At 37.3% G+C, this 22,956-nt stretch overlaps 6 protein-coding genes and 1 long non-coding RNA gene across 9 annotated transcripts in view; 2 read left to right on the forward strand and 5 right to left on the reverse strand.

Annotated features, from left to right (window-relative positions):
- Nucleotides 1–498, reverse strand: part of LOC111431292 (protein DELETION OF SUV3 SUPPRESSOR 1(I)-like) — a 2,885-nt gene extending 2,387 nt beyond the window's left edge. Inside the window, exon 1 of one of the 2 annotated variants that reach the window (XM_023067877.1) lies at nucleotides 371–498. The gene's annotated coding sequence lies outside the window, so the exon portion shown is untranslated. The remainder of the gene's footprint in view (nucleotides 1–370) is intronic. The other variant, XM_023067878.1, reaches the window with a different exon arrangement.
- Nucleotides 499–1,333: 835 nt separating this feature from the next.
- On the reverse strand, nucleotides 1,334–3,658 carry LOC111431336 (U-box domain-containing protein 19-like). The gene is given in 2 exon segments (XM_023067941.1): nucleotides 1,334–2,012; nucleotides 2,014–3,658. Coding segments are annotated over 2 exon segments (2,046 nt in total). The 5' UTR covers nucleotides 3,568–3,658; the 3' UTR covers nucleotides 1,334–1,520.
- A 2,946-nt stretch (nucleotides 3,659–6,604) lies between these two features.
- Nucleotides 6,605–8,705, forward strand: LOC111431452 (spermidine synthase 1-like). Its single transcript, XM_023068094.1, has 9 exons — nucleotides 6,605–6,779; nucleotides 6,862–6,938; nucleotides 7,023–7,145; nucleotides 7,213–7,317; nucleotides 7,576–7,648; nucleotides 7,745–7,816; nucleotides 7,964–8,162; nucleotides 8,252–8,381; nucleotides 8,471–8,705. The coding sequence occupies exons 1-9, from the start codon at nucleotides 6,647–6,649 to the stop codon at nucleotides 8,534–8,536; spliced, it is 978 nt and encodes a 325-aa protein (XP_022923862.1). The 5' UTR covers nucleotides 6,605–6,646; the 3' UTR covers nucleotides 8,537–8,705.
- Nucleotides 7,542–8,383, reverse strand: LOC111431457. Its single transcript, XR_002708497.1, has 2 exons — nucleotides 7,923–8,383; nucleotides 7,542–7,848 (listed from the first exon to the last, which is right to left on the reverse strand). It is a non-coding gene; the product is annotated as an uncharacterized LOC111431457 (long non-coding RNA).
- LOC111431454 lies at nucleotides 8,653–11,416 on the reverse strand. The gene is made up of 4 exons (XM_023068095.1): nucleotides 10,792–11,416; nucleotides 10,282–10,362; nucleotides 9,060–9,199; nucleotides 8,653–8,949 (listed from the first exon to the last, which is right to left on the reverse strand). The coding sequence occupies exons 1-4, from the start codon at nucleotides 11,095–11,097 to the stop codon at nucleotides 8,700–8,702; spliced, it is 777 nt and encodes a 258-aa protein (XP_022923863.1). The 5' UTR covers nucleotides 11,098–11,416; the 3' UTR covers nucleotides 8,653–8,699.
- A 271-nt stretch (nucleotides 11,417–11,687) lies between these two features.
- Nucleotides 11,688–12,631, forward strand: LOC111431456. Its single transcript, XM_023068097.1, has one exon. The coding sequence runs from the start codon at nucleotides 11,834–11,836 to the stop codon at nucleotides 12,326–12,328; it is 495 nt and encodes a 164-aa protein (XP_022923865.1). The 5' UTR covers nucleotides 11,688–11,833; the 3' UTR covers nucleotides 12,329–12,631.
- A 3,612-nt stretch (nucleotides 12,632–16,243) lies between these two features.
- Nucleotides 16,244–21,861, reverse strand: LOC111431450 (protease Do-like 9). Of its 2 annotated transcripts, XM_023068091.1 has the most exons (9): nucleotides 21,125–21,860; nucleotides 20,323–20,522; nucleotides 20,044–20,224; nucleotides 19,723–19,914; nucleotides 18,574–18,806; nucleotides 17,275–17,376; nucleotides 17,078–17,128; nucleotides 16,884–16,988; nucleotides 16,244–16,790 (listed from the first exon to the last, which is right to left on the reverse strand). In XM_023068091.1, the coding sequence occupies exons 1-9, from the start codon at nucleotides 21,729–21,731 to the stop codon at nucleotides 16,692–16,694; spliced, it is 1,770 nt and encodes a 589-aa protein (XP_022923859.1). In that variant the 5' UTR covers nucleotides 21,732–21,860; the 3' UTR covers nucleotides 16,244–16,691. The 2 variants fall into 2 exon arrangements, with proteins under 2 accessions (XP_022923859.1, XP_022923860.1); XM_023068092.1 differs by lacking the exons at nucleotides 16,244–16,790; nucleotides 16,884–16,988; nucleotides 17,078–17,128; nucleotides 17,275–17,376 and adding an exon at nucleotides 17,423–17,524 and having other exon boundaries at nucleotides 21,125–21,861.
- Nucleotides 21,862–22,956: the final 1,095 nt, after the last annotated feature.

A 22,956-nucleotide genomic window follows, 5' to 3' on the forward strand; every position in this document is an offset into this window, starting at 1 on the left:
TAAAAAAAAAAAAAAAAAAAAAAAAAAGGATCTGCGAGGGTCAGGTTGGGTCAAATATTTTGCAGAACCTCACAAGAAACATGTATCAACGTCATAAGAGAAACAAAATGCCTCGAAAAGAGTCAACATTAAAATCAAAGATGAACAAAAGTCACGAAGTATTGCATAGTGAATAGAATACTTCTTCGTTCATAAATGAGACAACAAGATGGAAATAGCAAACACATCGAATCTGTACATCCGAATCGAAATATGTAAGTGCGAGTCAAATTACTGAGAACTCCAAAGAAAATTACAGATCTAAACAAAGATTCCTAGAATTACAAGAATGCAAATCGATTTAGATTTTAGAAATGAACAGTACAGAAGATTACGTGGAGAAGAGAGAAACGAAAAGCTAGGGGAAGACTCGAGAGAGAGCGAAGAAGATGAACCAACTGAAAAATTTTATTGTTTCCGCATATGAAATTTTCGCCCTAATTATCAGGTCACGACCCAGAGGTCAAAGCGGTGAGCGCTGTGCTCCGATCTTGTGTTCGAATCTGAGGATTGTCACTTGCTTTTAATTTTTCTCTTCTTTTAAATTACTCGGAGATATTCTCATTTTAACAAAATTCTTCATTTACTTTTATTTTGTTATAGATTATGTTTTTTTTAATATTTTCTTTCTTAAAAATATTTTCTATGCATTATCTTTATTTTTTAATATTAGATTGAAATTTTCTTAACATTCATTCACGGTGATCGAACACTGCATAACTAAAGCTTGGTTGAGCAATATTTAGATCTGTTGGATTGGTGATTCGAATAGCCAAATAATGTTCATAACTCGATCCAACTTAACTCAAAGAAAAATGGGCTCATTAGGAAGGTTGATAGAGTGTAGAGCACATGTAAGGCACAGTCAGGTTGATCACGGATCTCAATCTCTCTCTAGATATCTAAAGATGGAGATAGATGTGAAAGTAATAGCCTTATGTTATGGTCGCCTACCAACTTACGGCCTTTATGCTACTACTACTATGATGTGAGCGGTTCATATTGGTTTGATCTTTCCTAATTATTCTGCCCGAAACTTGTACACAACACTTGTACGGGGTGCATGCATAAAGGTTTGGAACTCGAATTTGATCTTCATCTTAAGGGCAGGACCCTAACCTATTCTCGAACTCTCTGCCGAGCTTCACCCGGCCCGCATTTCCTTTTTTTTTTTTTTGATTGAGTTGAATGTAATTTGTTCATTTTTTTAATTATTAATATATATATATACTCACCTCCAATACAGTCACATTATTAATATAAATTATATAACACTTACAAATCAACATTAATATTAATTGGAATCTTATAAAAGTACATATTTCTGAATATAAAGTATGGTTTTATATACAAGTATATCACACTATTTTGTATTTTCTACACAAATAAGACCAAACGAGCTCTTCTAAAAATCGAGCTCAATTACAAAACTAACCTCCACCATACCAAAAATTAACCAACATTCAAATTTTGTAAGCTAATCACCAAACACGAACAGAGCGCTCTTGATCCACCGCCGAGTTCACGCCCACATCGTTTTCCCTAAACTTGTGCAGAATCTTCAACAGCGATCGAGCCTTCTTCCCCGCCGACGCACATCCCTCCGTTACAATTGAATAAAGCGACCCCGCAATGGACCGATCTCCGGCCAGCGTCGCCACCACCTCCTCGCCGCCGTGGTTGCACAGAGAACGCAGCGCCGAAACGCAATACTCTTTTCCAGGCGACGAAGTTGCGGAATTCAGAGTTCTTATTAGCAGAGGCAGAGCCGAGGCGTGAAGAATCGTAGTGCTTCCTTCTGAACTCTCCGCCAACGCTGCTATTACTGCAAGTGAATCGGAAATCAACTCGTCGTTGACGGAGGTGGCGATTATGTCGAGTAGAATCGGAACGACGCCGGAATTAAGAACGGTTTTGTTGTTTTTGGGGTACAGTAAGAGTCCGAAAATGGCAACCACTGCGTTTTTTTTTCCCGCAGGTTGTTCCTTCCTTAATGAGCTCGATTAGCCCTGTAATGGCGTCCGGCATTTCGCCGATCAATTTCCGGTACTCCTTCACCGACGAGAGGTAGAACAATGTCGCGGCTGCTAATTGACGAGATTCCAAACAAAACCCAGATTTTAAAACAGAGAGAATAGGCGCCAATCCTCCATTTTCCACCACTAAAATCTTCCCAGTCGAATGCTTTGAAAGCTTCAACACGGCAGCAATGGCGTTTTCCTGCGTGGATTTGTCCAAAGACGAAAGAAGATTCAACAATGGTGGAATTATACCCACTTTAATCAAACAAGACCGATTGAAAATGTTCGATTTCGCCAACAAACGAATCTCATATGCCGCTTTGTTCTTCTCCGTGCTCGTTCCAAAAACCAGTTGCCGGAGAAGATACTCCGATGAGAATTTCATCGCTTCTGCAGCAGCCGGACTCCCCGGAATTATAGTTCGAGTTATATCATGAGATCTGGCGTTGAATTTAGCCAAAGAAATCCCATTGTCGACACAAAATTGATGGATTAACTTCTTGAGACTCGTATTCGGAACCAGTTCGGAGCTCGTGAGCCTCTTTCCTGTTTTGGGGCAGAGCAAATTCCCGGCGGAAAGCCATTTCTGAATCGAAGCTCGATCATATGTCTGTCCAGTAGATACAGTAACAGGATCAATCATGAGCTCAAGAGAAATCGGGCATCGAAAATCTTGTGGGTTTAAACAACTGAGCGTCTCGGGATTGCATTTAATATCCGTTTGATTTTTGTCCCAAAAATCCAGAGCTTCGAACAGAGTTAATCTGCTGTAGCTCAGAAAACCCACCAAACTGCTCAGAATCTGAACGTCTCGTTCTTTCAAATCCGAATATTGAAAATCAATCTCCTCCTCCAAGAACTTGATCTCTTTATTACAATCACTCCATCTTCGAATTTCAAGGTAGCTAAGAACCCGTTTAATGGCGGTCAAATCCGGTTCAATCCCTTTTTCAAACTGCAGCAAAATGGATTGAAGTCGCTTCATCGTCAGTTCATCATCTTTATCCAGTCCAAATTTCGAAATTCGTGCTTGTTTCACAACTAGTTCAACCAATTCCTTCACATCATCGCCAGTATCAATCCGATTCAATGGCAGTACGTCCAGAGCCGTAGCGAGCGCCCGAATCAATACCCAAAACTGAGTGGCAACGAATTGGGATTTCATTAATATCCAAATCTTCGCATTCGAACGCGAGCAATCTTCAAACAAGAACAAGATTTTTTGAAACGTGAGATGAAGTTCTGAAAAACAGAGCACAACAGAATCCGGAAGAACATCAGGCATGTCGCGAAGCTCCTCGAAGAATATCAATAAGATTCCGATTTGTCGAATCGTTTCTCGAGCGTTTCGTTTTTGTGTCACGAATGTTTTCAGTTGGCGATTGCATATTTGACGGCAGAGATCGATCAACGAAGCCAAAAGGGTCGCCGGAGAAATTGCTTCGCATGGATGAACCGCCGGAAAAGTCAGAATCCGACGATCGGAGCTTATGGAATTTTGAAACATTGAAGAATTCAAAAAATGAAAAATCTGTTTTGTAACAGAAAATTCTGGAGGAGAAGTACGAAATTTAAAAGACGGAGAATCATGGAGTGGGGATTTTTCAAGTTTCAACTGAAAGGAAAAGGACGGAGGTGGGTTTGATTTGCTGCGAAAAATATGTACACGTGGAGGGTTTTTGTTGGGCATGTGTAGCTTCCTGGATCCTGCTCGGTTCGGGTTCGGGTTTTTAATCAGGTACGGATAATTGTGGGCTCCACAAACCGACCTAGAAACGTGGACCAATGGAATGGCGACATGTTACTTGCGGCAAAGGTATTGTCAGCTTGGTCTACGCAACGTCAGATCCGACTCGTGGCTGGACGCGTGTTTAGCTCACCTCAATTGAAATCTTATCTTCCGAAAATTAAAAAAAATCTAAATTTAACAACATAATTTAAACATTAAAAAAATAATACTAATAATAGTCAAGGTTTATTTTTTATTTTTTATAATTTTATTTTATTTAAGGTTATCCTCAAAATATTATATGATATTATAATTGTCATGAGTGAATTTAAAGCTACCTTTCCCGAAGGGAAATAAGCTTACATTTCCTTTTCGTATTTGAACTTTCCAGAATTTTTCATTTTTTCTAATATTCTTTTAAAAAAAATCATTTAAAAAGATTAATATTTTTGATATTTCCAAAGGAATATAACTCAATAATTAATATGTTAAATTTTTATTCTTTTTTTGTTTCAAATTAATAATTATTATTTTGATTTTTATTATATATATATATTAATTTCAACCTAAATATAATTCAATAATTTATCAATATTTTTTCAGATTTAAAAGTTAATTTTTTATTTTTTTAAAAACAAAACTAATTAAATAATAGTAATAAGGGAAATGTGACACGAGAATCTTGGCATACAGAAACAAATATGGGTTAGTATACTCGTGAGGAGTATTGACTTAAAACAGTGCATGTTTAGGTTTTTTTATAAACTAGATTCATAATATATATATATATATATAATTTTCTTTAAACTTTCTCTTAAAGATTAAAAATTTTAAAAATATGGAATTTTTTTTAAAAGTTTTATTAATACTAAAAAAAATTATAAACTTTAAAAGTACCTTTAAATTTATTTTTAAAAATTTAGAAAAAAACACATTTTAATTTATTTTAAAACTTAAAAATACTGTTTTTTAGTTACAATTTTTTTTTTTTTATAAAAGTTAAGAATGACTATCTTTAAATTGTATAACTTTATTTTTAAACCCGGTAAAAACATTTTGAATTTTTAAAAAAATTTAAAGAGTAATAGCTAAACTTTTAACAGTTACCCCGTTTAAAAAGTTTTTGAAATATAATATTATCCTGGTAAAGGATATTTTTATTTTTTAAAAATTTAAAATTAATTTTTATTTTTTTGAAATTTAAGGATTTTTTTGGATAAAAAAAAAGCATAGATATTTTTATTAAATTAGTTTTTTTTTTATATTATTAAATATAAAACCAAATAATGTGAAAAGAAAGAAGAGGGAGGTGTCGGCAGGTAATGAGTTGGGATATATTAAATCATACGTGGTTTTAGGTGCTTAATTATTTATAATTTAATCATAAAAGCATATATTAAAAGCTTCTGGTAATAGTTAGTATTCAAATGATTAATTAATTTCAATTTGTCAAAGGACAGCTAGCTACCTAGTTGCATTTATTCATTATTTCTCATATTTCAATTTATTTTATTTATTTTTTAATATTCTCATGTTCCAAATATGAAACCTTTTTTTTCAATAGATTCATATTATGTGGCTTCATATGCATGACGTTATCATTATCAATAAATTAATATATTATTATTAATGAGACAAGATATTTAAGTAATAAGACGCAGCCGCTGAATTTGGCAGCATTGATTTGATAACGACATAATTTTCCTAAAAATAAATAAATAATAATCAAACTATATTGTAAATTCATATTTCTAAGGAATCTAGATTTTTTTAAATAATTTATTTATTTTGTAGGAATTTTTTTTATGGATAACAAATATATATATATATTTTGTTTGTATTGATTTAATATTTATTTTTATATCCATTTATTTGGTATGTTATTTAGTGGATTTCCATATATTAATTTGAGGTTTTATAAAATATTAATACTCCAATAAATTTATAATAATCTCCAAAAGATTTGAATTCATAATAGAATAACTAAAAATGATTTAGAAAAATTGAAATTTAGAACTTAAAATCCAAACCCTAATTGGGTCGTTTAAAAATATTTAGTGAAATTTTTTTGAAATATGTTAAAATTTGATGATTTTGTCGATTAAGATCAATAGCACAACACTCAGAAAAAAATGATTTCGCTCTCGGCCAATTTTCAGTTCGTTTTCTGTCGAGATACCATTGACGACTTTTTTGTTCATATTGTAAGGTAGTCTCGAAAAAAAATAATTTTTTATAAAAAATGTCAGAATTTAGTGCAACTCATTTCTAGATTGAATTAGTTATAGAATATATAATATTCGTAATATTTAATATTTGAAAAATATATTAGTTAGAAAATATATTTTATATATTCTTAGCATCATATTTTATTTTATTTTTAAGATTTACTTAGTTTATATTTTCTTATTCTTAAATATATATTCTTCGGTTGAGTAATAATATTTTCATATCTATCTAGTGCGTGAGAAAATCATATTAAAACAAAATAGATATTGATTTCAGTGAGATTTAGGGTTTTGGGCATAGTGTAAAAAAAAAAAAGAAAAAAAAAAAAAAAGGAGAATCCGTTGAACTGAAAATAAGGTAAAAGAATCAAGTAATGAATCCGTACAATTCACCTAGAACATAACACAAAACAGGCCTTTTGTCGATTTCATGAGGTTGTTATGGCAGCGAGCAGTACGAGGGAAGGGAAAATCACATACTCTGATCCACCACTCTCATTTCATGCATTCAAACTTTCAACCCTTTTAAGATCCTTCCAATTTCATCCCCCAAACTTTTTCAACTTCACTATAAAATGCACCCATTGCATCAAATCCATCACTCAACACACTTATAAACCCTTCAAGAAATGGCCTTTCAAAACCATGATGCCTCTACCATCGTCACCGACCATACTCGACCCATCACAATCGTTCAAAATGGCGCCTCTTTTGTGCCAACTTTTCCCGATTGCTACGTCAATATTGATGAAGAATTTCCTGGTAATATACATTAAAATCATCTCGCGAACACAAGATTATAATTCGTTCGTATGTTACTGATTATTTTAATGATGTGATTAAGGGGAGGCACATGTGTATAAGCAAGAGAAGGTCATATTCCAAGGCAAATCCCAGTATCAAGATTTTTTTGTTTTTCAGGTTTATATATATAATTTTCTTGAATTTATTGTTATTATTGACTAATTTTTACTAATTTTTTTTATTTTTTTTATTAAATTTGAGTCACAAACATATGGGAAGATTGCTATATTGGATGGCTGCCTTCAGCTAACAGAGAAGGATGAGTGTTCTTATCAAGAAATGCTCACTCATCTCCCACTCTGTTCTATTCCCAATCCCAGAAAGGTTCTTTTTTTTCTTCTTTTAGATATATATATATATGACGGATAACTGACTAATTGTTACTTTATAGGTTTTGTTGATTGGAGGCGGGGATGGAGGAATTCTTCGAGAAATATCCCGACATGATTCCGTTGAGCAAATTGACATTTGTGAGCTTGACGAAATGGTGATAAACGTGAGTGAATGGTTTAAATTGATATAATTATTAGTTTTGAGTTTTAATATATACGAACCAAAATTTAGTAGAAACAAATTTTTAGTAAAAAGAAGTGATCTCACATGATCTATCGCTCAACCTTCACTTTTGGAGCTTTCTCTGCTCGATTGGTAAGTCGTTGCTGTTTCCAGCTTTGTGGCTAGCAAATGGCATTAGGTTTAACAAAATTATGAGACAGAACATGCATGGATGAAATTATGAGCGTTTTACCTTCAGGTTTACAAGGAGTTTTTCCCGGACATTGCCATCGGGTACGTGGATCCTCGTGTGAATGTACACATAGGCGACGGTAGGAAACAGAAAACTACATGTCTTTCGAGGAGTGTTGTTGGATTTTGTGTTTCGTAAAGTTGTCCAACTGTCGTAAACATTGCTGTTATTTCAGGTGTGGCCTTCATCAAGTCTGTTCCTCCAGGCACCTATGATGCTATCATAATTGATGCATTTCCAGGGATGGGTATGTGATCTTTCACTCATTCTTCACAAAAACTGCGAACAAAAAACTAAAGTTAACAAACATGGCAGCAAACAAATCTTTGATAATGAAATATCATAATTTTTACCTTAAAGAGAAGCTGAAGCCATAGTTGAATGTGGATATCAGGAGCTTATGCAACCGAGCTTTCGGATGAAGACTTCCTTAAGTCGATCGCAAAGGCTCTGAAGCCGGGTGGAGTACTGTCGGCTCAAGCAGACAGCGTGTGGATCAAGAATTTCACCATGGAAGACACCATAACTCGCTGTCGTAACATCTTCAAGGGCTCTGTAAACTACGCTTGGACCTCTGTTCCTTCATATCCAAGGCAAACCAACCAAAACCAAAACCAATAATTCTTTACTTTTATAATTCAGCACAATCTGTAGTTTTCTGATGGTTCCTTTCCAAATTCAGTGGGTCAATCGGCTTCGTGCTCTGTTCGACCAACGGTCCTTCGGTCGTCGACTTCAAACACCCGGTGAACCAGTTGGACCCAGAAAAATTTGGTGTTGCAAATGGACCCCCTAAGTTCTACAACTCAGAGGTGGTTCCTTTGGTTCATATTTGTTCATAAGCCTATGCTATTCATGTCACTTCTAAGTTCTAACTAATTGCCTATGTTTTGCTGTTTAGATCCATACTGCTGCATTTTGTCTCCCTGCGTTCGCTAAGTCGAAGATGGGTTCTACGTATGCATGAGAGACTCGAAGCTATAGGTATAAGAACATGCAAGCGTGTTGCATTCTATCAATAAGAGAAGTCCTATACAGCCTATACTAAAGTGTAGCAAATTCAGTGCTTACTCAACTGTAGGATGAAGGAAATTGTTGTCATTTCTAATATAAATGAATGTATCGTTCTATCACAATGGGAGATGTCTGATTTCAAGATCTTTTGGTTGCATAGACTTTATACAAAGATAATGAGGTAGAAAAAAATAGACAAACAGAAAGACTAGAACTCCGAGGTCAGCTTCTTCGCCAACAGCTGGTCGACGAGGGTTAGCCCAGTATATCTGGCTTGCGCACCACATGGAATATAGTGTAGCTACTACTATAATAAGCTTAACCGATTGATACGATTGTTTAGGAATCGACTTCGCGGACTTCACTCTGTGTCGTAAAGAAGCATGAATTGAATGGTATATTTTGAGGGCATGCTTAACATTTAAGAAAACTCTAATGACAAACGAAGTAAATGAATATAATTGGTATCCACGAACCTGTTAATGTAAACAAAGCCGCCAATTAAGCAAGTGCACAAGAATCCAACCACCATAACAGCATCTGGGTTGATTGGTGCTCGGTTCTCCCACCAACCAGTGCTCAATATCCAAGTGTACATTGATGAATGCCCGTTTTCCTGCAAATTTGTCGATACAGATATAATAGTACAACCCATCTTGTTTAATCACATAGCACAAAACAGGCAAGAACAATCCCACTTCATATGATACAGGTAACAACCCAAGCCACCGTTAGCAGATATTGTCTTCTTTGAGCTTTCTTTTTTGGGCTTCCCCTCAAGATTTTAAAACACGTCCACTAGAGAGATTTCCACACCCTTCTAAGAAATGCTTCGTTCCATTCTTCAACCGATGTGAGATCTCACAATCCACCTCCTTGGAGGCCCAGCGTCCTCGCTGGCACACCGCCTGGTGTCTACCTCTGATACCATTTGTAACAGCCCAAGCCCACTGCTAACAAATATTGTCTTCTTTGGACTTTTCCTTCCGGGCTTTCTCTCAAGGTTTTAAAACGCGTCTATAGAGAGAGGTTTCCGTACGCTTGTAAGAAATGTTTCGTTCCCCTCTCCAATCGATGTGGGACCTCACAATCCACCCTTTAGGGGCCCAGCATCCTCGCTGGCACACCGACCCGTGTCTGGGTTTGATACCATTTGTAACAGCCCAAGCCCACTGCTAGTGGATATTGTCCTCTCTTTAAGGTTTTCCCTTTCGAACTTCCCCTCGGCGCTTCAAAACGCATTCACTAGGGAGAGGTTTCCACACCCTTATAAGGAATGCTTCGTTCCCCTCTCCAACCGACGTGGGACCTCACGATACAACTTAAAACTTAAAAGAAAGCTGAACATTGATGAACTAATTGATCAAAGACAAGATATATCAATTGTACTTCTCATCTCAACAGAGAACGTTTATCAACTAACTTGTTAATACAACAAAGATCTCAAACTTCATTAACAAGATAGTAATAACGAGGTGAATTTCTCTTGCACCCTCCTAGATAATAAGAAAACTTCTATTTTAACCCACGTCACATCACATCTCTTCATAAAAGGTGCTTTACCAGAGGAGATGCTTCATTTAGCAGCATTATTATATTATATCAAGCAAGAATATTTCTTTTAACAATGATTCAATAACTTATGGAGGCAGAAAGGTTGGTAATGGGGCAATTCAAAATTCTTGATGTAAAGCATACCTCAAACAAATGGTCAAGAAAGAAGTGTGAAAAAGAACCAGCCGAGATTAACAACAAGCATTGCCTTCTATTAAGAGATACCTACATCATTAGAGCAAAATGAACAGGATGAAGGTTAAGGTTAAATATTTCAACACAATCTTATAAAGGATTGACAAAATTTTTCCATTTCTTTTCACGAGATGCAGAAAACTCATAAACATATCAATTGACTAACGCATTTGCTACTAAAAGAAAGACAGAGTTCTACAAAAATTCATCATCATACATGAAATCAATCCACGCGAGCATTACTTGAGAATCATCTTACAATAAAGAAAAACAAAACGGAATCAATCATAACAAAATCAAGCCATAAGAACAAGTGAGATTATGTAAAAAAACGAGAGATCTAATTAGATTTTCCACACAAATTCTGCAGATTTACTACAATGACCCAAAAATCGAAAACAGAATTTCAAAACCTCCCCAATCGACGAAAGGACGAACTGATCGAGTGAAGTGACTCACCCCAAAGACGGAATCGAGAAGGCCCTTGCGGAGTAGAACGGAGGAGAGCCAGGCGTAGAAGAGGCAAAGAGGAAGACCCAGAATGAGGATGTAAAAGACGGGGTGATGGATGGCGTCGGGAACTGAAGATCCTGAGAAACCGAGAACAGAGGATAGCCATTCGGAGAAGGAGCCAATGTCGGGGCCGAAGAAGGCGTTGATGGTGTAAATGAGAGTATGATGGGGACTGAATCTGCCGTCGCTGAGACTCATCAGAGCCATGCCTGAGCCCATGGCGTAGAGCATGTGCGGTCCAGGTCCAGGCATGGTTCGGTCTCCAACAATCACAGCCGCCGCCCAAGTTCGATAGAATGCCACTTCTAACTAGAGCTGAGGGGAACGGAAGCCGTTGACTCCCCCTCGCCGGACTTTTTTCCATCCATCCTTTTGGGCTTTTTCGGAAGCTTTTGGGCTTTTGAGCTTTTGGGCTTTTCGGAAGCTGTTGGTCTTTTGGGCTTTTACGGAAGCTTTTGGGCTTTTGAATAGTGAACTGGGCTTCGTAGGGAGCCCAAACTTCCGTATTAGGTGAGTCATGTAGAAGCCGTCCACTTTTCGTCCAAAAAAAGTTATTAAAAAAAAACCGTCCATTTTTATTATATATAAAAGAGTGAATATTAGTTAATGCCAGTAGTAGGCAGTGGATAGAAGCGCCAGCGAAATTTGATTCCGTAAGTGGGACCCACAACCTTGATCATTCGGATGCCAGCTAATCTCGGGCCCCACCCTGTATGTACTATATCAGTCTGTACGCGAAGTACAGGATCATAACCCTTCACCTCCCACAACGGCTTTAAAAAATCCCGTTTTCCATTTTTTCGCATTATAATTACTCTTAAGTGCTCTCTCTCCCTGTCACGGCTCTGTAGCTTTTGGATAATAGAACTACCGGCTAACAAACGGTGGGCCCTACCACTTTACCGGAAGTCTCCGGTTTCTGAAACCGTTGGCTCTATATACGGAGAGCGTTATCCGCCTCTGAAACCCTATATCTCTACCTACAGCTATGGGGGACCGTGACGGCGGTTTCAAAGAAATAGAATCAATCGGAGAAATCGACGGCGCCGATGCTCTTTTGGCGTCTAGACGCTATGGTTGTTTTTGCTTCCCTTGCTTTGGACAAAGCCGGTCGGCTTCCGACGAACTTTCTTGGTGGGAACGGGCGAAGGCGAAAGCGAAATCGACGAAGTTCGACGGCGAGGATCATTGGTGGAGTGGAGGAATCAGATCCCTCAAGAAGCTTCGTGAATGGTCCGAGATCGTCGCTGGTCCGAGATGGAAGACCTTCATTCGCCGGTTCAATCGGAACCGGCCTGCCGCCGTGAAGCTTGGGAAATTCCAATATGATCCCATCAGTTACGCTTTGAATTTCGACGAGGGACACAACGGTGATGTGGATTTCGAAGGGGATGAATACAGTGGTGGGTTTCAAAACTTCTCCGACCGGTTTTCCGCCGTGCCGGCTTCGGGGAAGTCGTCGGGCGCGGCGGTGGCTAGTTAGGATGTGGCGGCTACGGTCTTTTTTTCTCTGGTGAAGTTGAACGGGCGGTTTCCATTCTGTGCTGAGGATTTAACGTATCTTTTTCAGTTGATGAGCTGGAAGTTGACCGTTCGCGATAGGAGGCACCAATGGCGTCGGTACGCGTGTTAAATAAGATAGTTTATTATATTGTGGGGGTGACGTGTAGCAAAATGATTGGTATTCATATTCTTATAGTTGATATAATTTTTATTTTTTTCGATTAAATTGTATATTCAAAATTTCAAGTAGAGATTTATTCATATAAACTAATATTTTCGTGAAGTGTGTGTATAATTTTTGACTTGGTACTAAAGCTGTTCACAATAAAATTATTATTATCGTGATATATATAGATGGAATTAAATATTTTTAATTATTTATTTTTGATAGGTTCATATTATTTTCTAAAAAAATTTCAAAAAATATTAGTTTAAATTACTAACCAAACTTCATTCGAGTTGTGTTCGTTGATAGGCATGATCATGTGCAACCGAGCTCCATGCACGAAGAGTAAGAAGGGATTCTCTAACGATATTGCTTCTATTTATCTTGAATCTCATTGGTCGTTTGTTTAACAATTCTTTTTCGTCAAAAGTATTTTCAACTGAGTTACATTTCTTTTCCAAGAACATACTTAAAACTTAAACATGTGTTATTGTATCGCTATTGTACGCGTCATTATCATATCATTTTCTATCTTCATTTTCACATCAGAGTTATTTTCAAACAAAATTAAAGTTGATAAAGAATGAAATATTTAAAAGATTAGGGACGTTTTTTTTTAATATACCTTAAAGTTCAAGAAAGATTCAAACCTCCAAAAAGTGAGTGTGTGAGATCACACATTGCCCAAAGAGAACAATATCTAGGTGAGATTGGGCTGTTACAAATGATATTAGAGTCAGTCACATAAAACGAGGAATAGGGGTAAACCCTCTCCACAGTAGACACATTTTAAAGCCGTAAAAGAAAACCCAAAAAAGATAATGTCGGTTAGCGGTGGACTAGTCTATTACACAAGCAAACTCTAAGACGGAAGGATTCGAACCTCCAAATAAGAAGTAAAGTCCATGACAAAACCAGAGTCTTAACATTTCAAGACCATCTATGTAATGGAACTTTCATTTCATTGCAAACAACAAGCCATTGAATGAAGGATGATCTGAATCAAGTAAGGCCTTAGAGATCAACATGACCAGCAATATCATGGTCATGACTAAAACGTCACAAGTGTAAATGAAATGAACATTTGTGGACATTCCTCAAGGATTGCGGTACGAACCGCTAGTTAAGGAGAAAATACTGCTATCCATCCATATCGACCATACAAGCTAAAGGTCTCAAGAATGGAGCAAAAGAAAAACAAACTTTGATCGAATTCAAAATAACTCACAATCACATAAGGTAATAGAGATTCCAAGAAAGGAGCAAAGAGAACAAACCTCGTTCAAATAGGAGCAAAGCTTCGTAAGGAGTCTTTACTTAAGGAATAAGGAGAAAAAGAAGAGAAGAGAAAGAGGAGCGAAGCAAGATGTTGTCTGAGAGTGGCAAGAATAGGGTAAAAGATATTACCGAGATGTGCTAGTGAATTCAGTTTTCAAGGCCTAAAAGCTCGAAGCATCTCAACTATGAAGATGAAGAGAGACTCCTAGTTAACAAGTGGCCCGTTTGCTTGGTGATTCATTCACCCGCTTGCTCGCTTCCCACACAAGCACGCTATCCTTTGTTCGCCCTCTATCACACACGGAGAGACACTTGCACACCCTAGGTGCATTAAAACCTTTTTTTCCCTTATTATCAAAGAGAAGGTGATTCGACTTGATGACTCAGACCATAAAGATAAAAAAAGGCAATGCAATAAGGGGCCAAGCATACCTCCCGTTCAAGAACAAGATGAGGCAGAAGTACTTGCCGTGCATACAAGTATCAAATAAAACGCGTCTATCATCCCACATCATACTGGATTTAGCATTTGAGACCATTGAATTCACTTCTCTTGTCCGTCAAGTAAGAACATTTGCATCAACCAAATGAAGCAAACTATTTAGACAACCTTAAAAACAGATACTTGTAGCCATCAATCTTACCATTTTAAAGAGATACTTGTAGCTAGACTAGTTTTGAACTATTTAATCAATATATTAATTATGTAACCGGACTAGTTTTGAACCCATACTTGTAGCCATCAACCTTACCGTTTTAAAACGCGTCTCGTAATGAAAGATTTTCACATCCTAAATGTTTGAATGTTTCGTTTCGAATCAGAACGTGAAATCGATTTATAATATAATATACCAAACCCATATAAATATACAATAAACACTCCCCAATGTGACGACCAATAGCTGATGAGAATATCATATCATACATTTCTCAAGCCTCATCCTGCAATTTGAGGATGGTTTGAAGAGCACAGACTTTCAATCTCAAATGCAGTATATAATGAGCCGTTTTGGCGAAGAGATGTTCCTGTTGCAACCCTCTCCCACCGGGCACCACCCACCGGAGCTTCTGCACTTTCCGGCGAACCTGGCGCGCTTCTCTCCTCTTCCTCTTCAAAGCAGGCACATTCAGATGGCAAGAGGAACCCATAGATTCAATACTAAAAGAGATGAGTTAGGGAATGGTTTGGAGGTTTGTTTATATAAGAACTCAGAACAGAGGCTCAGCTGGGTTGTGGGCTCTGTACACGTGTCAGGCAGATTTTGAATGCAAAATCATGGCCACTTGTTTGTTTGCCAGCATTCCAACATCTGTCCTTCAGCTCACGAGCTGGTTACTTGGTCATCACCCACATGCTGTGGCTTATCCAGTTCCTTGAAGAGAAGGGAAGTGGAATTCTGATCTGTATAACCATTTGGGTCACTCAGGAATGAATCAATCCAGTTCAAAACACACAGCAGAGCAGATTCATTCAAACTTTCAGATTCTAAACAAGAACAGAGATATAATCAGTTCAGCAGAGTTATATGATTGCTGTGTCAGTAAAAGTGTTTCCAATTCAACAATGGATCATTTCATCTGTGCAAATACATCTGCAGATAGCAATGGACTGATAGAGAGACAAATTTCATTGAATGCTGAAAGCAATGGGAGAAACAGCTCAATGGACTGGCAGGGACCTACCTCATAATGAGACATTCCCTTGAAACCTCAAAATAAAGTATTAAGTCTTGGAATGGACAAGAAACTTCAACGCTGCCAAATAAAACCCCATGTGGAATCAAAGAGAATGGGAAGAAAGGAAGTAATACATCCACCTCTCTATCTTCAACCTTGTCTCTCCCTTATCTGTATTTAATGTTGAGTACAAATGACTTTATCATATGCCTCAACATGAAGAAGATAACAAGACAATAAGAATAATGTCAGACCAAGTTACCGGAAGGTCGTCGTGATACCGAAGCTTTGTATCTCCGAACAAATTCATGGATGACGAGGTACAATGTCTTAGCCATAGAGCGCTCACACAACTACCGTATGCATTGCTCAAATTATAGTTTATCCGAAAGAAGCTTAAGCAAGTTAGTTTACCTATTGTTATCGTCGTTAGAAGTTTATGACAGCTAACATGGTAAATTCGATTAGTCTTGGATACTAACGCTTTAGTTAACGTCAGAATTTCTTGTATCGTAGTTCAAGATTGTATAATGAGATTAAGGAGGAAGGCCCACGCGATGTTGTGGAATTACACGGGGGACGAGGATAACAACTTTTTGCATTATGTGATGGGTGAGTACACAAACTACCACACCTCTTTAGATTTGGTCTACATGTCTTTAAAAAGTAATCCTAAAATCATCTCATACATTTAACATATATAAAAAGGACTATGACACCTAGCTTTAATGTAAAAAGTGAAAGAACATTAAGGAGAAGGAAATGCAAGCTTGCTTAAGGTTATGGTACCCAATAAAGTTTTATAAGGATATGTTTCATCACATTATTATTTGCGAGAAAAAACAACCCATGAGGAGAAACTACACCATGCTTCATACTTCAAGCTACTTAGAGAAGTTGGCTAATTTTCATACCATTATCAATGGTAAAAGATGGATTGAGAAAACCACCAAATCCGCCTTACCAACAACTAATATCATCTAATCAAAACTTCCAAGAGCTAAGAAGTCGATACAATGTAATTTTAACTCTCGATTCATTCTATTCTTCATTCTAATCCTTTCGAACTTCGACTTCCTACCGTTCGTATTAAACCCAACGTCATGAAGAAGGAAAGCATACGCATACTGGAACCCCTTCAGAACCTGGGCATACTCGGCAGGGTGGAAAACGAAATATGATAACCTACGTAATCAAGTATACCTAATTTTTCATTCTGAAGTTAGGTCTTGAGATCGTTAGACATAGCTGAGGGTATGCAGTGTGTGGCCAGAATATCTAAAGTGGCTGCTTTCGCTGTGCTTGTACGGAGGACAACTATCTGGAAGATTTGCAGCAAACAAAAAAATCAGATTTGGGATATCATTAAAAAAAATGGAGGAGATGATTCTTAAGACAGGAGTGGGGATAGAACCTGTTGATATTCTAAATCGAACTTCAAAAACTCATCATCGCAACTTTCAACCATGTTAGCCAAGCTCTTGAGGTTCTTCACAGGTTTACCATTGAAAGCAAGAACCTATGGTGCACAAAGATGATCAATCATTGTAATTACGTGCAGTTAAAATCGCGTCTTTCCGTAGGCTATTAGCAAGATATAATACAAACCTGGGTGTTAACAATGTCTTCATATCCAATGTTGATATCAGCCACGAGTACCTGCAAGAAATTTACATGATAAAAGGAGAAAAGGTTGAGAAGTTGAGAGTCCAAAAAGAATACACATTATATAGTTTCCAAAAAGAAATACACAACATTATGTAGCGCACTGAAGTGATGACAGAGAAGAGAGTAAAGGAGAGAACCTGAGAAACCACCACTAGCTGCTCGTCTGGTGATTGTGGCATTGAATGCAATAATTTGTCCAATAGTTTGACTGGAGCTTCATATTCATAATCCTTTCCGTACTACAATTCGAAGCATTTTCAGAAAGTTCAGTATCATGGCGTAAGAAAACTTAACATCAAATCAGTAAAAGACTTCAAAATTCAAATCTGTGTGTGTGTGTTTGTCCAATAGTTTGACTGGAGCTTCATATTCATAATCCTTTCCGTACTACAATTCGAAGCATTTTCAGAAAGTTCAGTATCATGGCGTAAGAAGTATCATGGCGTAAGAAGTTCCATAATCTTGCTATCGAAAGATTCGTTCATATACTGATGTCTATTTACCCTGTAAAGCCTTTCACAGAGGAAGGCAACATTTCTTTTTCCCATACCTCCAATGCTAAGCCTCCATTTTCCTTCAACTAACTCAACTAATGCCATGGTTACTGCTTAATCTCACCCTTGGGGAATATCCCTTCAAGAAAGAAAAGAAGGCTCTGTGGGAGAATTTTATTAAAGTTTTCTATTGAAATACTTGGCAAGAAAGAAATAGGCGTATCTGCCAACATAAAAGTCTCTCCTTCCATAATTTTATTAGGCTATAATCAATAAGGTTGTTTCTTGCTGTAACTGTTCCCCTCTTTTCCACCCTATAGCTACTCTTCTCTTCTCTCCTCTCCTCTCTTCTCCAATTGGGGAGGCCCTTTGTAATCTCTCTTTTGGGGTTCCCCTTCTTTTGTAATTTCATACCATCCATGAAATTGTAAAAAACCAAAAAGAAAAAAACCTCAATGCAAGCCACCCTCCAAATTAGCTCCTTCTGAAAGAAATCCCCAAGAAACTCATCCAGAACATACCACACAAGAATGAATCGTCTTAATAGGCCTAAGATCTGACACATCAAGACAGCTATAGTGTTCTCAAGGATGCTGCTGCTACAAGTTTCAAAGTTTGATTTACTCTCCACTCACAATATAATAATGAAATAGTACCAAAAGAGAAGGTAAAAACTGTGCATAGAGAGCCAAGAGCCAAGAGCTAAAGAAGTTGCACAGACAATAAGAGAATCATGCCTAACAACATTATGCTACTTCAAAATTTCATGAAATTTTTTTATAAACAAACTTTTAACACATTAAGATTCTATTTCATACCCTTTTAAAATCCATCATGTAAAATCTAAACAAGGCAGAAAAGAAAATCATCAAGAGAAAAAAAAAACAACTAAAGCCTTGTCATAGAATTTGGGGGGAAGGGGAAAGTATTTTGGGAACAAACCTCAGAACGGAGATAAGGAACGGAGACAGTGGAAAAAACAAATCCTGCAATAATGTAATAAGAAGGGGGTTTGCCCTCATTATGTGCAGGAATGAGCCTTCTGTATGTTGCAAGCTGGTAATTAAAACTGAGTGTCTCAGAGTTGCGCAGAACTTTTATTGTTGCACTATCACCAGTATATTTCTGGGAGACAAGGTAACTGAATCCTATACGCTCACCGTGCCGGAAAGGAACTGCAAGACAGCAACAGAGAGTGGGCTATCAAATAAAAAAGAAGAGGAATCTACAGAATTCTTTTTCCAAAACAGACAGAAGAAACAATCTAAGGATTAGATTCTGCCATGCACTAGCATTAGCCCGCAAATCACTGTTTTATAAAGGCGCCAGATATATTAAATGCTCAATAGCCTCTAGAGATTAAGTGCAATACAAGATGCCAAAAAAACCGAAAAAAGAGCCAGCTTCGGTGAAGTGGGGTGAAAAGAAAAGAAAATATACAAAAAAATATTGTATAATGAAGCATGACATAAAGGAAATTTTAATAAATGAGATGAGAAATCTTCCAAAGAAATAGGCACCCACCATTTTTCTCTTTTCGTATTTAGAAGAAAAAAAGAAACAAAGATGCGAAAAGCTTGCTCTTTAAAAATATTGCTTCGAATAACGGTACTCAGCAATTATGCTTTAACCTCCAGGCTTCTACCGTAGGGGAGCTTTTTACTCAATTCGTTGGTGATTTACTCTCCATGAAGAAAGCCAAAGTGCAGTATAATACCTTTTATTCGAAGGAAACAAAATAATTTTTGTGGGAAAGGGAAGTGAATTTTGCTATAGTAGGAGGTTTCTATTTCTCTGATTTCGTCTTCATGGATTATGGAATGGACATTGTAATCAATCACCTTCCCATATTGCTCATCCTAAGATAACGTGTTATCCTATTGATTAGGTTAGTCTATCTACCTTTCTTTGTACTTTTGGTAATTAGTGAGCCATATGTAGGTATATTTTGCTAATCTTGTCAGTGTTAATGGAAGTAATCCAAATATGTAATTACTATTATTCAACAAGAGGCTAAAGTAGTCTATAGATGGTTGCCAGTTCAAGGATGGTGTTTTTACATTGTGTTAAAATGATAAAACATATATTTACCTGTTCCATCATTAGCAATATCAACCCCATCAAAGCCGAGAATAATATCTGATGGCTTCAAAACTTTGGATTCTGGGCCAGTGGGATCAATACGTCTAATACGGACACCCTTCTGATCTTTTTTCATCCCCATAGCCTCACAAAGATCAGGATTTTCCATTTTCTGCCACTCAAGACCAAGAATTGGAAAGCCTGGCATCCAAGAATGTTATTGCTTTAAGTAAAGAACCAAGTAAATCATTAACAAAGACCAATGCCAATCAGTGACGATAACATAAAAGAACCAGTCTGATCTTCATCCCACTGCAAGTGCCCAAATACCTGTATATGCTCCATTCTTCTCGTAATCCCGTATAAAATGCAAGATAACTGGCGTTGGTATGACATAACCTATATTTTCTGCATCTTCATGCTTGAGTGACTGAAATGCAATGCCCACACAGTTTCCTTTATCATTAAAGGCAGGCCCACCAGAATTACCAGAGTTTATAGCAGCATCTATCTACAGCAGAAAAAAGTTGAAGTAAAGCATCGGCCATTAACCCTATTCCTAAAAAACTAAATAGCAGCAAATATGGTCAAGTCTCAAAAGCTCAAAACCTGCAGACCGAGAAGCTCGGTAGACCCATGAACATAAGACAGGATCTCTATCCGCGATACAACCCCACTTGTGACAGAAATTGTATCACCTCCAATTGGGTAACCAACAACAGTTACTGCATCTTGCAGTGCAGGTAACTCCCCAAATTCTACCGGTGAAACTCCCACCCAAAACTCGTCATCATCAACAGTAAGCATTGCTGCAACACATACATCATAATATTCAACGCTTTGAGTTCACAACACAATAAATGAATGGAACAATAAATTCATGCAAGTACAAGGCAACAACATAAATGGTAGGTAAGCCTATAATTACATGCATCCTGATCCACTTACACCATTCATCTTTAATTATGGAGAGTTTTATCAATCCTTGTCTCTCTTTCATATTAAGCTTACATATTTATCCATCATTAAGTTTCTTAATAGCAACCAAACATACGTGCACACTGAATCTCATCTAAAATAACCAAGTTTAGTGTATATAACATGTTATCGAGCCTTTCCTAAACCAACATGAATTTCACCATTTCCTAAGCCTAAATAATGAATTTCCGTGCAGTTAAGCCCACGAAGATATGACCAGTATTCTCAACTCTAGCAACAATATGGTCATGAATAGCCGGAATGCATGATAACGTTCGCATAATTTCAGATTGAGATAAACATAGAAAATAGGTCGAGCATGATCTAATGTGAAGATTTCACCGTCATATTCCATTTCGAACCTCGTGAATTTAATAAAAACCCAAAGACAACGAAGAAGGAGAGAAAAGTTAAGGACAACGAATATCATTACCGATATCGCATTCAGTTCCAATCGCAAGTACGGTCGCCAAGTACTTCGTATCCGACCCACGCTTCTTAAGCTTAACCTGGGTATGATGCTCGACGGAATGAGCATTAGTGAGCACTCTCCTTCCACCAATCACAAATCCACTGCTACTCGAACTATATTGTCTCTTTCTCTGCCAAGGAAGTGAGAAATTCGGCTCCGTGTGCACACAAAATACCTTGACCACAGCATCCATCGCCGGCACGACTCTCACGATGCCCGGCCACTCCGGCTGCACCCGTTCCAAAGCGATATCAGATGGAAAGACGTCGCCGGAAGCGGTAAATTCGCCATTTTCGACACCACGAGGGCCACGTCTAGAAGGAGACAATTGCGGGAACTTGTCGGGATTTTCCAAATGTTTCGAAAGCTTCTTCGGCCTCCCACGGCGGTTCTGGTGAGGTTTAGAAGTGGAGGCCGGGTCCATGAGCTCGACGTTGCTGACTGAAAAAACGTCGTCCATAACCATCGCAACACTGGTGGCGGTAGCAGTGGTCGGCGGAGGAAAATCTAGAGAATCCGCCTTGGAATTTTTCGGCTTTCGACCTCTTTTACGTTTGACTTCTCCCATCTCCGAAGAATTGAAGGGGAGAGAGATCGGAGAGGGTTTATCAGAGGGGAGAATATGGGTTCTCAATATCCGCTGCTCCGCTGAGCCCCGAAACTCAGAATAAGGGAAAGGTAGATCGGAGCGCGCAAATGGCTCCTCTCTTTATACTAATTTCTTTCATTCTCTAACCAAAAAAAAATAAACCTCTTTATTATAATTTAAAAAACTTTTATTCTTTTTTTTTTTTTTTTTTGATTATTTGGTTTATATGGGATCAAACGGGCACTTAATTTTATTTAATTCTATAATTATTTTTTAATTATTTATTCTCTAACAATTTTTTTTTTTTAAAAAAATTAATTTTTCAAACCACATGTTAAAAATGAGTGGTAGTTTTTTTTTTTTTTTTTTTGTTGAAAATTTTAAACTTAAATAAATATATTAAATTTAAAACAAATGTCCCGACTTAACTACTTAGGCCTTATTTGGACAAACTTTTTAGAAACTGCTAAGTTGTTGCATTTGGGCCTCTGCAAGCAGCCCAAAAGTAACCACTCTAGGCCCAATCAAGCCAAGCCCAAAGTCCATCCAGAAAGAAGCCCAATAAGCAATAATGAGCATTCAGTCAAGCCGGAGGCCCATTAGAAATCAAGAACATATATACAAATAACATTGTAATTTGTATCATAATTCCAATATTTTCTTCATTTTTTTTTTTTTTTTTTTTGCTTNGTTTAACTGCATGTGACGATCGAGCTTATATTCAGTAGTTATTAAAACCGTTACTACAAAGTAGTAGAATCCACATCGACCCGTTGTTACAAGGTAGATTCATCAAATAATTTAACCCTTCTTTCTCCGTTATCGGTCATACGAGCTAAAGATTGTAAAAAAAAAATTAAAAATGAATATATGTAAGAATTTGTATAAGTTGTAAGGAGACTGCTAACAACAGCAAAAGCAGATTCCTTTGGCATTGCCATGGCCACTGCCAGGCCCTTCTACCCCATTCTTGCCCACTGTTTATTGGTCCCTTTTCCGAATACTAACAGTTCCACCCACAATAATGCATACCCAATTTTTGGGCTTCTGTCCTTTGTTACACCTACAATCCCATATGCAACAAAAATTACCTATACCCATTTGCCCATTTGCACGTGTACGAGTCCTATTAATTTAGGAAAAGATTATGGGTATATAAATAAAAGACATTATTTGTGATGTCCCACATTGATTGGGAAGGAGA

Source organism: Cucurbita moschata, unplaced genomic scaffold (assembly GCF_002738365.1).
Source record: "Cucurbita moschata cultivar Rifu unplaced genomic scaffold, Cmos_1.0 Cmo_Scf00036, whole genome shotgun sequence".
NCBI lineage: Eukaryota > Viridiplantae > Streptophyta > Magnoliopsida > Cucurbitales > Cucurbitaceae > Cucurbita > Cucurbita moschata.